We start from the raw sequence: 12500 nt of genomic DNA, 5'->3' as shown, positions 1-12500 counted from the left end.
TTTATACACACGATTATGCTGTCAAACTGTTCAAACTATCAAACACATGTAGAAGTGCGATATGCAGGGCTTAATTTGTGCCAGAACATGCTGGATCCGTAACCTCTGAAATCTGATCCAGCACCTCATTTTACTGATGCCCCTCCTCAACCGCCTTCCTACCCCGGCCCCAACCCTCTTCACTTTCGTCCGCGACACCCCTCTATCATCCAACACCTGCCATACCACCACCCCCTCCCCCCCACACCTTCTTCACCTTAGTCCGCAACAAACCCCCCGTGTGCGGCACCTCTACATCCTCGGGTAACATGCCGGATCCGTTACCCCGGTTTGTTCTAGGACCTCGCAATTCACAAATTAAGCACTGGCAATATGGCTGTATATCATCACTGGTTGGACACTAAGCAACTTCAGTGCCGATATGCAGCCATATCGCGTTGCTAGGAGTGTGATATTGCTCATATACACACACTAATAAATGGGTTTATTCATACTGATATAAATTGATAAATGGAAATTAAAATATAAATCGACAAACAAATTTGTGTGTTTGTTTTCTTAGTTTTTTGTCACTTACATTGCTTAGCTGCATGTTTCTGCTGACCCATGTGGGGTATTTCTCGTGCAGGTAGTGGGCGCCGAAGCCCAGCACATGGTTCATGGGATGTAAACTCATGGAGGAGAGCAGACTGGTGGCTTCACAGATCAGAGCCACGTTCATCTTCTCATCTTCCTGCTGTGGAGGAGGAACATCTGAAGACACACTTCTACAGAAAGACTCCAGAACTTTCTGGAAGAACGAGTACCCGAAGGAGGACTGCAGTATTTGACTCAACCTTGTGTTCTCTTTAATCTGCAGGAGAGAAGATGAGAAAGCGTGCTTCAGTTGTGGAAATATCTGTAATTAACACTCTGTATTTTAAGTGTTTTACATTTATTTACTGTTGTGGATTGCATTATCAGAGTATATACAGATATCAGAGTGACATTCAATACATTCAATAGTCTTTCCTTAGATTTTAAAACCTTATAATCACTTTAAGTTTCAACCAAAAACACTGGCGAGATTTTCACTTACAGTATATTTACTAAATATTAATGTAAGAAATTAATCCAAAACTAAAACATTATTCATGTACTGATTAAAATCTATGAAATCTTGCTAATTCAGCAGGTTGGGGCCTATAGAACAGCAGGAATAACAGTTTTACCTTGATTACTGCAGTAAACAAAGCAGCATGATGTCAAATCTAGCAGGATTTTATCGATTTCATAAACTACACAGCATCCTATTCGCAGATTTAATTCAGGCAAGTGTTAGTATACAACCACTGCATAAACCGAACATTATATAAAATTTAACACCTTGCAAAATAGCATTTAAGACTTTTTAAGCGCCTTAAATGTCTCTACACTGATTTATCACCTTTTAATACCTTTTAGGACCCCGCGGACACCCTGATTATGGGATTTTAATCTCTGCTCTGTCGACTTTTGATGTTGAAAATTCAACTCCTACAGTTTACCAAAGCGACTTTTATTGACATTTTAGTAGTTTGCAATAATATCATGTATAAGAAATAATATAAGAAATCTGTAAAATAACGTAAATAAAATGTACTGGCAGTTTATTATACATTTCTGTAGCGTAATATACAACACCAACAAAGACAATAATAACTGTAAACTATATAAAAATGTCAATAAAAGTCACTTTTTTAACTTTTCAAGGTTAAAAATTGTTGGAAGAAAGATTAAAGTCTCATAATGTGATTCATTAGCATAAATAAACTATATATAAATAAAAACATGAATAAAGTGTAGAAAACTGCTCATTTATGGATTTTCTTTTATAGTCTACTATCAAAATGCTTCTGAAATTTTGTATTCGGACTTTGACTGGAATCAATCAATCAATCAATCAATCAATCAATCAATCAATCTATCTATCTATCTATCTATCTATCTATCTATCTATCTATATATATATATATATATATATATATATATATATATATATATATATTCATAGACACCAGCGCTCCTGCTACCCCTGACAAAATCTGCTTTGTAAGTTACTTTTATACTTTTATATATATAGATAGATAGATAGATAGATAGATAGATAGATAGATAGATAGATAGATAGATAGATAGATAGATAGATAGATAGATAGATAGATAGATAGATAGATAGATAGATAGATAGATAGATATAGAGAGATAGATATATCTATACATCTATATCTAGATATATATATATATATATATAGATATATGTTTTTATATATGTTTTTTTTTTTGTCAACTACTGAAGACATTTCTTCCAAATTGAAAATAAAAATGTTTTTTGTTTACATTATATTATTATTATACAAATAATATTAACAATATTATTTTCACACAACACCACTGATTTTACAGAGGAGCTATATAACTATAATAATAGTCAGCAATAACCTTGACCTTCAACAAATGTCATCATTTCTAAAAAATAAACAAGACCTATTTTGAATAAAATACTTCAAAACATTTGACTCAAACACATACAAAAAAAAAATCCAAAGTTATCTTTTAATAAAATTAATAAAAAAAAAAAAAAAACACAGTTAGGGTCCCTGCACCCTCAACCCACCCCAGACTCAATTTCATTTGCACTAAACTCCACTCCACTCGCCTAGTCTTCAGTTTTGTCAGCCCCACTTGAATGTTGTCATAGGGCTCGTACCGGCCACCAGCGCTCCTGCTACCCCTGACAAAATCTGCTTTGTAAGTTACTTTTATTCAACCAGCATGATTTGTTTTATTAGAAATTACACAAGAAATAATAAGACGGTGTACAAGAGGCATCATTGTGGAAAAAATAGATATTTCTAAGCATTTATTTACATTTAAACATTCAGTCAGAAATGAATTTGTCAGGCTTATGAATAATTTCAAGCTAGACTATATATACATACACATATACAGTAGTCCACATTTAAACTGGATCAAAATCTTTTATTAAAGTTGTGCTAAAACTATTGAACACAACCTATTCTTGTCTTAAAATAGTAGCAATACTTGTTTTTTTTAATAGAGAGAATAAAAAACATTGCATTAAACTAACCTGAGACAGAGAAAGGTTTCATAGAGACATCTAGTGGTCAAGATGAACATGGATGACTGACCTTTTTATCCAGATCATCTCCGTGTGTTCGCAGCATGTCTGCCAGCTGTTTTACTACATCCCCATTTTCATCATCGCCGTCTGCAGCGATGTCACTCTGGATGTCCAAAGAGTCTGAGATCTCCGTCAGTACGCTAGCCACCTTCTCCATCTCAGCCACTTTCACATCTACACAGTCTGAAAGCATTGCATGGACTGTTCGCTGACTCATTTACAAAGTATACTTTCCAACCACATGTTAAAGATGTGCATATTCACACTCACCTTGCAGAGTCGCAGGCTGTGGTGCAGGACGATCGTCATCATCATCCGTCTGTGGTTTACAGCACTTCAAGAATGAGATCTTCTTCTTTTTGCGGGACACCCTTGATTTAATGTGTTCTTTCTGCTGGATGATCTGCTGCAGGCGGGTGTCTGTAGGCCGTCTCTTGTAGGTGTAGGCCATCAGGAGCTTCAACTCAAGTTTTATTTTATCTCCAGGCATCTGGAGGTCAGTGTTGACTTGATCCTGAGCCCTGGACAAACATACACAAATATTAGTATTATTATTATTATTATTATATCATTCATTCATTTTCCTTTAGCTTAGTCCCTTTATTAATCCGGGGAAGCCACAGAGGAATGAACCGACAACTTATCCAGCATAAGTTTTACACAGAGGATGCCCTTACAGCTGTAACCCAGTACTGGAAATATTATTTTATTATTCACTCATTCATTTTCTTTTCAGCTTAGTCCCTTTATTCATCAGGGGTCGCCACAGAGGAATGAACCGACAACTTATCCAGCATAAGTTTTACACAGAGGATGCCCTTACAGCTGTAACCCAGTACTGGAAATATTATTTTATTATTCACTCATTCATTTTCTTTTCAGCTTAGTCCCTTTATTCATCAGGGGTCGCCACAGCGGAATGAAACCACCAACTTATCCAGCATATGTTTTACGCAGCAGACACCCTTCCAGCTGCAACCCATCACTGGGAAACATCCATACACCATTATTTACTACGAACAATTTAGCCTACCCAATTCACCTATAGCAAGTCTTTGGACTTGTGGGGAAAACCAGAGCACCCCGAGGAAACCCACGGCAACACGGGGAGAACATGCAAACTCCACACAGAAACGCAAACTGACCCAGCAACCTTCTTGCTGTGAGGCGAACGTGCTACCCACTGCGCCACCGTGCTGCCCTATGTGTAACTTATTTTATTTATTTTTAGTATGGAGAGCTCTGCTGGGACATGTGAGTTTCTCTTTGGGATTAATAAAAGTCTAACGAACGAACAAACAAACAAACAACGAGTATGGTATGGAGGACCAGTAGTGCCGGTTAGAAATAAAATGAAGAATCAAATGATCAATTTAATAATTGAAGCATTAAAATGTGTTCAAATAAATCACTATTAATTTTAAATGGACAAATAATTAGACATATTTAAATGTGTTTATTTAAATTGTCATTTTAAATATAATTTAATAAAGCAATTAAAATGCATTTGCAAATAACTTTTAAATGTATAAATAAATATTATGAAATAAACTTTACACGGAAAGAAAATTAAATGCACATACAGTTGAAGTCGGAATTATTAAACACCCTGAATTTTAGCCCCCCCTGCTTTTCCCCCCAATTTCTGTTAACGGAGAGCAGATTTTTTAACACATTCTAAACATAATAGTTTTAATAACTCATTTCTAATAACTGATTTATTTTATCTTTGTCATGATGACAGTAAATAATATTTGACTAGATATTTTTCAAGACACTTCTATACAGCTTAAAGTGACGTTTAAAGGCTTATAATAATTCTGATTTCAACTATAAAATGTCTACTTTTTCATTTCAAATAACTCCACTGAACCCTAAAATGTACAATTATTTTGGTGTATTATATTAAAATATATGCATTTCGTTTTTAAATGACAATTATTTAGTCATTTTGAGCTGCATTCTATTGAACACAAACATGCGCACACGCACACTCGCGCGCACACACACACACACGCACCACACACACACGCACACAAAAACAAGAAAAATACCACAGCAATTTACAGTAAATACTATATCGTTTATTTTAAACTATAGTAAGTCCTCAAATTAATCTGTGGAGTGGTAATTATATAGTTTCTGTGGTAATACATGATAACTGTGGTTAATGCGTTAACAACTACAGTAGTCAACATATGAAGTGGATCATCACCTTTTGTCAAAGCTGTCCTAAAACTATTGAACAACATTTGATTTTGTCTTAACAATTTTGAGTAACTTTTTTGATTTACTTCGAATGTTTACTACTGTATATAATATAAACAAATTAAAATGATTCAATATAAGTTTCAACAATAAGATATATTTGATGACAGTACGAGCTGATGTAGTAAAAGCTATAATTCACTACAATATTTATTACTCAAAGCAAATTATGAATAATTAATTACATAATGAATTATTTATTAGTTCACACTATGTTAATACTACAGTATTCTGTAGAAATCGTTAATAAAGAACTGTAAATATTTTATATTATATTGTTTAGAAACACAATCAAACTTACGATTAATTACTACAGTATTTTTTTTATCTGAGTAAATAAATACACATTAAAGAAATTAAATAAAACATATTTTATCTAATTAATTTAATGAAATATTGTACTTGTATTGAAAGTATTTAGTTGTAAATCGGGGAGAGTTATCCAAAGGTTCATTCATTTTATGATATATTACAGTATTCACTAGCGATCACTGTTGTATATAGGCTATATAGTAGACTGTGTCCGGGCATGTCCATAAACCCTCGCCATTAAACTCCGTTTCCCTTTTGCTTTAGTCCTACATAAAACAATGTGCACGGATTTGATGTGATTGTATCTCATTCTCGACATCTTTCTACATTAAAACCGACAACTATCTAACAAGAAGTCACGGAAGTTTAAACCAAACAACACCAATACTACTACAAACAGTACAGCAGTCTGCTATAGGCACTGTTAACTTTCTCAAAGTGAAAAAATAACAAATAGGAAAGTGGAAATACTTACATGACTTTCCTCTCTCGGTCTCTCCGAGCTTTATGGCAAACAGAGCAAAGGTTTTAGTTTTGTTTGAATGGAAGAGGGCGTAGCGACGTCATCAGGCAACGCAGAGTCACAAGACTTTAAGTCACACAGGCTAACTCGGATAGACAAGCTAATGATTCAGCAGAACAGTTAAAGTGAAAATAAAAATAAAAGAGACTTTGAATAGAAAAATAATGTACATTTTTAAAGTTTTGATTGATTTCTGCGTAAAGAAGAGCAAAGGAGTGAAACATATAAGTAAAATAAAAGGATTTTTCTTACGTGAACTCACGTCTGTTTTCTAGTTACACATAACTACTTAAATTAAGGACAGACGAACTTCAGAAGCTAAATTAATCTTGTTTTACTTTTAAAAAACAATCAAAATCCATGAGGCTAAAACCATGGATAAACATAAAATAATATGCAAATTAATAATAAATGTATAAAAATTGGACGAATGCTGGGGAAAAGAAATACTAACATGAAAGTTTATCCTCCCCCCCCTCACCCCTTTCAAACATTCATTTATTTCCTGAACGTTAGTTCCATATTTACTTTTCCTCAGGTCAACATCCTTATCAGAATAAATGAATAAAGATTTGAAAGGGGAGAATAAACCTACAGTTTTCTCAACATTTGTGTAATTTATTTAATTATTTACCTGCTCGCACTATTTATTATTATATACTATTTATGCAGGAATTTGTGGATTTTTATATACATTATTTATTAGCATATTTATTATTTTATTTATGCAGGAATTTGTGGATTCTTATGTACATTTCTTCATTAGCATATTTATTATTTATTATTTTATTTATGCAGGAATTTGTGGATCTTATGTACATTATTCATTAGCATATTATTATTTATTATTTCATTTATGCAGGAATTTGTGGATTTTTATGTACATTTATTCATTAGCATATTATTATTTTATTTATGCAGGAATTTGTGGATTTTATGTACATATATTTATTACCATATTTATTATTTATTATTTTATTTATGCAGGAATTGTGGATTTTTATATACATTTATTTATTAGCATATTATTATTTATTATTTCATTTATGCAGGAATTGTGGATTTTTATATACATTTATTTATTAGCATATTTATTATTTATTATTTCATTTATGCAGGAATTTGTGGATTTTTATGTACATTTATTCATTAGCATATTTATTATTTATTATTTCATTTATGCAGGAATTTGTGGATTTTTATGTACATTTATTCATTAGCATATTTATTATTTATTATTTCATTTATGCAGGAATTTGGGATTTTTATGTACATTTATTTATTAGCATATTTATTATTTATTATTTTATTTATGCAGGAATTTGTGGATTTTTATGTACATTTATTTATTAGCATATTTATTATTTTATTTATGCAGGAATTTGTGGATTTATTTACTCATTTATTTATACATTTGCGTATTTAATTTATTTATTAATTGTTTTTGCATAAAAATCAAGAGTTAAATCAAAACTCTAAGAAAGCAAAAATCAAGAGTTCCTCCTTAAAACAAGCAAATATCTGCTAGTGGGGACCAGAAAAAAATCAATACGATTTAAAATAAACCAATAACGATTACACATTTGCACTGAAAAACAACACTTTTTCTGAAAAACAATGAAAATGCTGGGTTATTCAACTCAATTGGGTAAAATTATAGGAAAAAACTTAATGTGGATGTTTAATTGAAATTAACATGGTTAATGTAATTTGTTGTGGCAATGTGGCTCAATGGGCCAGTTGGCACTCTGTGTGGAGTTTGCATTTCTCCCCGGTTGGCATGGGTTTCCTCCGGTTTCCCACCCCAAACATGTGCTAGAGGTGAATTGAATAAGCTAACATGTTCATAGTGTATGTGTTTGAATGAGTGTGTGTGGATGTTTTCCAGAACTGGGTTGCAGCTGGAAGGGCATCCGCTGCTTAAAACATCTGCTGGATAAGTTGGCGGTTCAATAGCGTGTTGAGTTTTGTCCTATTTTACCCAAATTTCGAATATTTTTGAAGTAACCCAGCGTTTTTTTTAGAGTGAAGGCATTGCTGTAATTGTGAATCACGAGTGCTTCAGTAACAGTAGCTGTAAAAAAATGTCCACAAAACACTGGTGCTTTCCATCCAACTGCCCTTTTAATGAGAAAAACATTCCAGTTTAGCAACCGTGCAACATGATATCAGTCACATCTACTCACCCCGGTCACCTCAAACACACCTAAAGTTGATATTCAGAAATTAGAAAAAACTAAAACATTCAAGTCGTCCCAACTTTTAAAAGGTTTTTTAAAAAAAAGCAAAATACAACCACTGAACATTTCCATACAGCTTAAATCATAATAATAATGTTAATATTAATAAAAAAAGAAATAATATGCCATTTCATTACATAACCACTGAAAGGGTAGAAACATCCAAAGAGGTAACAAAAAATCCCATGCACAATAATGCGTTTAAATCTCAACTGATAATACAAGATACCACAGCAGATCACTCGTGTGTAAATGGATCTGGGTTTGTTTTCATGCAGACACGTTGCATTGAGTGATTTGGACATGGTTTAGGATGGAGCAAGTGTTGGAAATACTCTCGTCGGTGTCTTTCTCCTTTACTCAAAGCTACCATCAATGAAAAAAAAAATACCCCACTCACACAAATCCAGTTTCCTTTGCTTGTCTTGAAACATTAATGTAATGTAATATTAAATAGATAAATGCACAAATGTCATCCATTCATATTGCATCGAATATGGCTCAGATCTTTTATAAGATAATTTCACAATCACGCCACTGTAACGGCACACAAACGAATCGGAAAGAGCTGTAAATATGTCTGGTTTTCGAAATCTCCGCGTTCAAGCCTCTTTCTCCTGTGCGTCTTTGGCACACAAATGTGACGTGCTTTTTCTGGCGACGTCTCTCTACACACAATGCAGCAATCCGCCTTTGAATAAATAGCTATAATAAATAAGAGCAATAAATAAATGCTAGGTCAGAGCCTACGATTAAAAAAACCCCACAGCGACATGAGTTGAAAACAACAGCTAGACACGTTCCTGTTCGGTGAGGGTTTTTCTGAGCCCCGAGGCAATCTCGTTGCACTTCTCTTTCTTTTCTCTATCGCCGGCTTCTCTGCGAGTGCAGCAGACGCTCGAGGAGTGCTAACAGCCACTTTCTGTGGGTAAAAATTCTTCCTGTCACGCCGTGGTGTGAGCCGTTCATACTGCCGTCTCCAGATCCTCGTGTGATGCTGGTTCATCCACCGGCTGGATCTCCAGCATGGACGCCAACTCTGAGGTTCCCGCATCCAGGGCACAATCCTTAGGTGTTTTTCCCCTAAAATGCATTAAAAATGTGTCATTCAATGGCATTGTTGGGGGAAAAAGGTAGTACAGTATTGTGGAAAAGCACTCTACCAGTTTTGTTGGCCTAAGACTTTTCCACAACATATAGTCAATCAGTCTCTATATTAAAAACCAGACAGAAATAGTGGAGAGATGTACGAAAACCCACAACAGCACAGTATTTCCTTTTCAGAACAAGTCTGTTAATGTGGTTACCCTGGATTTTTTCTGAAATTTCTGTCAATTTTGAGTCATATCTTTCTTTTTTCTGTCCAGGCAATCTCATGCAGCCTTTATAATATTCAGGTCTGGAAACTGTGAAGGCTTGTTCATGACTGTCTGTGTTCTCTTTCTCCAAATAAGATTTTACTGCAATTAGTGAATCATTTTCATTTTGAAAATGTAAGTTATTACCACTGAAGTCCTTTCCCGAAGGATTGGCATAATGGATTAAAACTTTATAATAATGGATCAGTACTTTTCAACATTCACTTCCCTTGGCAGTTGTTGTTCCACAAGTAATTGTCCTGACATTTTCTGAAGTAATGTATTTCTTTCAGCACTTTCCACAGTTCTTCTTTAGGTTTAGAGTGTCATATCCAGGGCTTAATTGTGCTGGAACACACTGGATCCGGCACCTCTGAAGTCTGATCCCGCACCTCATTTTACCAATCCCCCTCATCAACTGCCACCCATCCACTGTTCACTTTCACTTTGTTCCCGCGATGCCCCAACCTCTTCACTTTGTCTTGCGACTCCCCAACCCTCTTTAATTGTTCTGCGACTCCCCAACCATTTTTACTTTGTTCTGCGACTCCCCAACCCTCTTTACTTTGTTCCGCGACTCCCCAACGCTCTTACTTTGTTCCGCGACTCCCCAGCCCTCTTTACTTTGTTCCACGACTCCCAACCCTCTTTACTTTGTTCGGTGACTCCCCAACGCTCTTTACTTTGTTCCGCGACTCCCCAACGCTCTTACTTTGTTCCGCGACTCCCCACGCTCTTTACCTTGTGCTGGACTCCCCAACCCTCTTTACTTTGTTCTGCGACTCTCCAACCTCTTACTTGTTCCGCGACACCCCAACGCTCTCTCATTTGTTCTGCAACTCCCCAAACCCTCTTTACTTTTGTTCTGCGACTCCCCAAACCCTCTTCACTTTGTTCCGTGACACCCCAACCCTCTTTACTTGTTTCCGCGACTCTCCAAACCCTCTTTACTTTGTTCCGCGACTCTCCAACCCTCTTTACTTTGTTCCGCGACTCCCCAACCCTCTTTGCTTTCGTCCGCGACACCCCTCCGGCTACACCTAATTCCCCCTATGGCTTTCCCCTATCATGCACACACCTGTCCATCCCCGATCTGTTCCGGAACCTCGCAAAGTCACAAATTAAGCACTGGTCATATCTTTCTTTTTTCTGTCCAGGCGATCTAATACAGTCTCTATAATATTCAGGTCTGGACACTGTGGGAGGCCATTTCATGACTGGTTTTCATGAGCTGTTTTCTTTCTCCAAATAGGATTTCACTGCAAACTAGTGGATCATTACCATGCTGAAATGAAAACTATTACCAGAAGGATGGGACAAAATGGATCAAAACTTGATAATAATGGATCAGTACTTTTCAACATTCACTTCCATTGGCCGTTTTGTTCTAATTGTCCTGACATTTTCTGAAATAATGTGCTTCTTTTAGCCATTTCCACAGTTCTTCTTTAGGTTTAGAGAGTCATATCTTTCTTTTTCTGTCTAGGCGATCTCATACAGCCTCTATAATATTTAGGTCTGGACACTGGTGGAGGCCAACTTCATGACTGTCTGTGTTTACTCAGCTGTTGTCTTTCTCCACATAGGATTTCACAGCAATTAGAGGATCATTATCATTCTGTAAATGAAAAACTATAGCACTGAAGTGCTTGTTATTATCAAGTGTGATTATAAACAAAAAAACTGAATGCACTTTTACTATTAAAAGCTGGTTATATTCACACACTGCTGCCACACTACTTTGTTTAAACCCCTTATAAAAAGTGACTTTTTGCATAGTAGGTCCCTATAAACTGCTGTGGTGTCTTCAGAACAACAAAGAATGAGGATTGTTTTATCAAATGAAGAGGAATTAAGATGTACAGTATTATGATTTGGAAAACTTCCCAAAATAAAAATACTACAATCAAATTCCAAAACACACAACTATACTTAAGTGCATAAGCAAATCAAACATTAAAGATGTCCTCAAGCTGTTTTTTAAAGTGTGAGCTGAGGTGTGAGTTTCAGTAGCAGTAATAATGAGAAGAAGAAATAATGATTCTAACCAGGAAGTTGGTTTTGGTTGAGGGAAGCTCCGCCTTCAAGCAGACGTTTGCAGACATCACGCTGTTGTTGTGCCGCCGCTTTGTGCAATGCTGTGTCACCTCTGAAAACAAGACAAATGAGGAAGAATGATATGCATGTTCACATCACTAGACTGCAAAACAAATACAGCAAACGAGATTTACATACGTGTCTCGCTCGTTAAATCCAGCATCAGCTTTGACCCCTGAAAGCAAACACAAATTCCAAAGCAATAAAGTTTACATGGACCTATGATTTTGTATATAAGCAAACAAGCACAGTTGAAGTCAAAATTATTCGCCCTCCTGTGAATTCCTAATGAAAAGAGCAAGGAAATTTCACAGTTTCTATTATATTTTTTCTTCTGGAAAAATTATGATTCGTTTTATTTCAGCTTGAATAGTTTCTAGAAATGAGTTATTAAAAGTATTATGTTCAGAAATGTGTTGAAAAAGGCTTGAAACTGTCCAGTCTTATGATAATCACACGTTCTAGATCATTCCAAATAATCCAAGCATCCTAATGACCCTGATTTCATTGGGAAAAGCTGTTTAATCAACTCAACAAGT

The 12500-nt window shown here is 35.2% G+C and overlaps 1 protein-coding gene across 1 annotated transcript in view; it reads right to left on the bottom strand.

Moving 5' to 3' along the window:
* The window catches only part of LOC130222593 (uncharacterized), a 9007-nt gene extending 2715 nt beyond the window's left edge, over positions 1–6292 (bottom strand). Inside the window, exons 1-4 of the mRNA XM_056455134.1 lie at positions 6219–6292; positions 3434–3684; positions 3171–3346; positions 578–853 (exon numbers count right to left, since the gene is read on the bottom strand). Coding sequence (XP_056311109.1) covers positions 578–853; positions 3171–3346; positions 3434–3684; positions 6219–6220 — 705 coding nt within the window. The 5' untranslated portion in view covers positions 6221–6292. The remainder of the gene's footprint in view (positions 1–577; positions 854–3170; positions 3347–3433; positions 3685–6218) is intronic.
* Between the last annotated feature and the right edge of the window lie 6208 nt (positions 6293–12500).

The sequence above is a fragment of the Danio aesculapii genome, chromosome 4 (genome assembly GCF_903798145.1).
Source record: "Danio aesculapii chromosome 4, fDanAes4.1, whole genome shotgun sequence".
NCBI classification, from domain to species: domain Eukaryota; kingdom Metazoa; phylum Chordata; class Actinopteri; order Cypriniformes; family Danionidae; genus Danio; species Danio aesculapii.
Note: the sequence above shows the minus strand (reverse complement) of the source record. Positions and strands in the feature narration are given on the sequence as shown.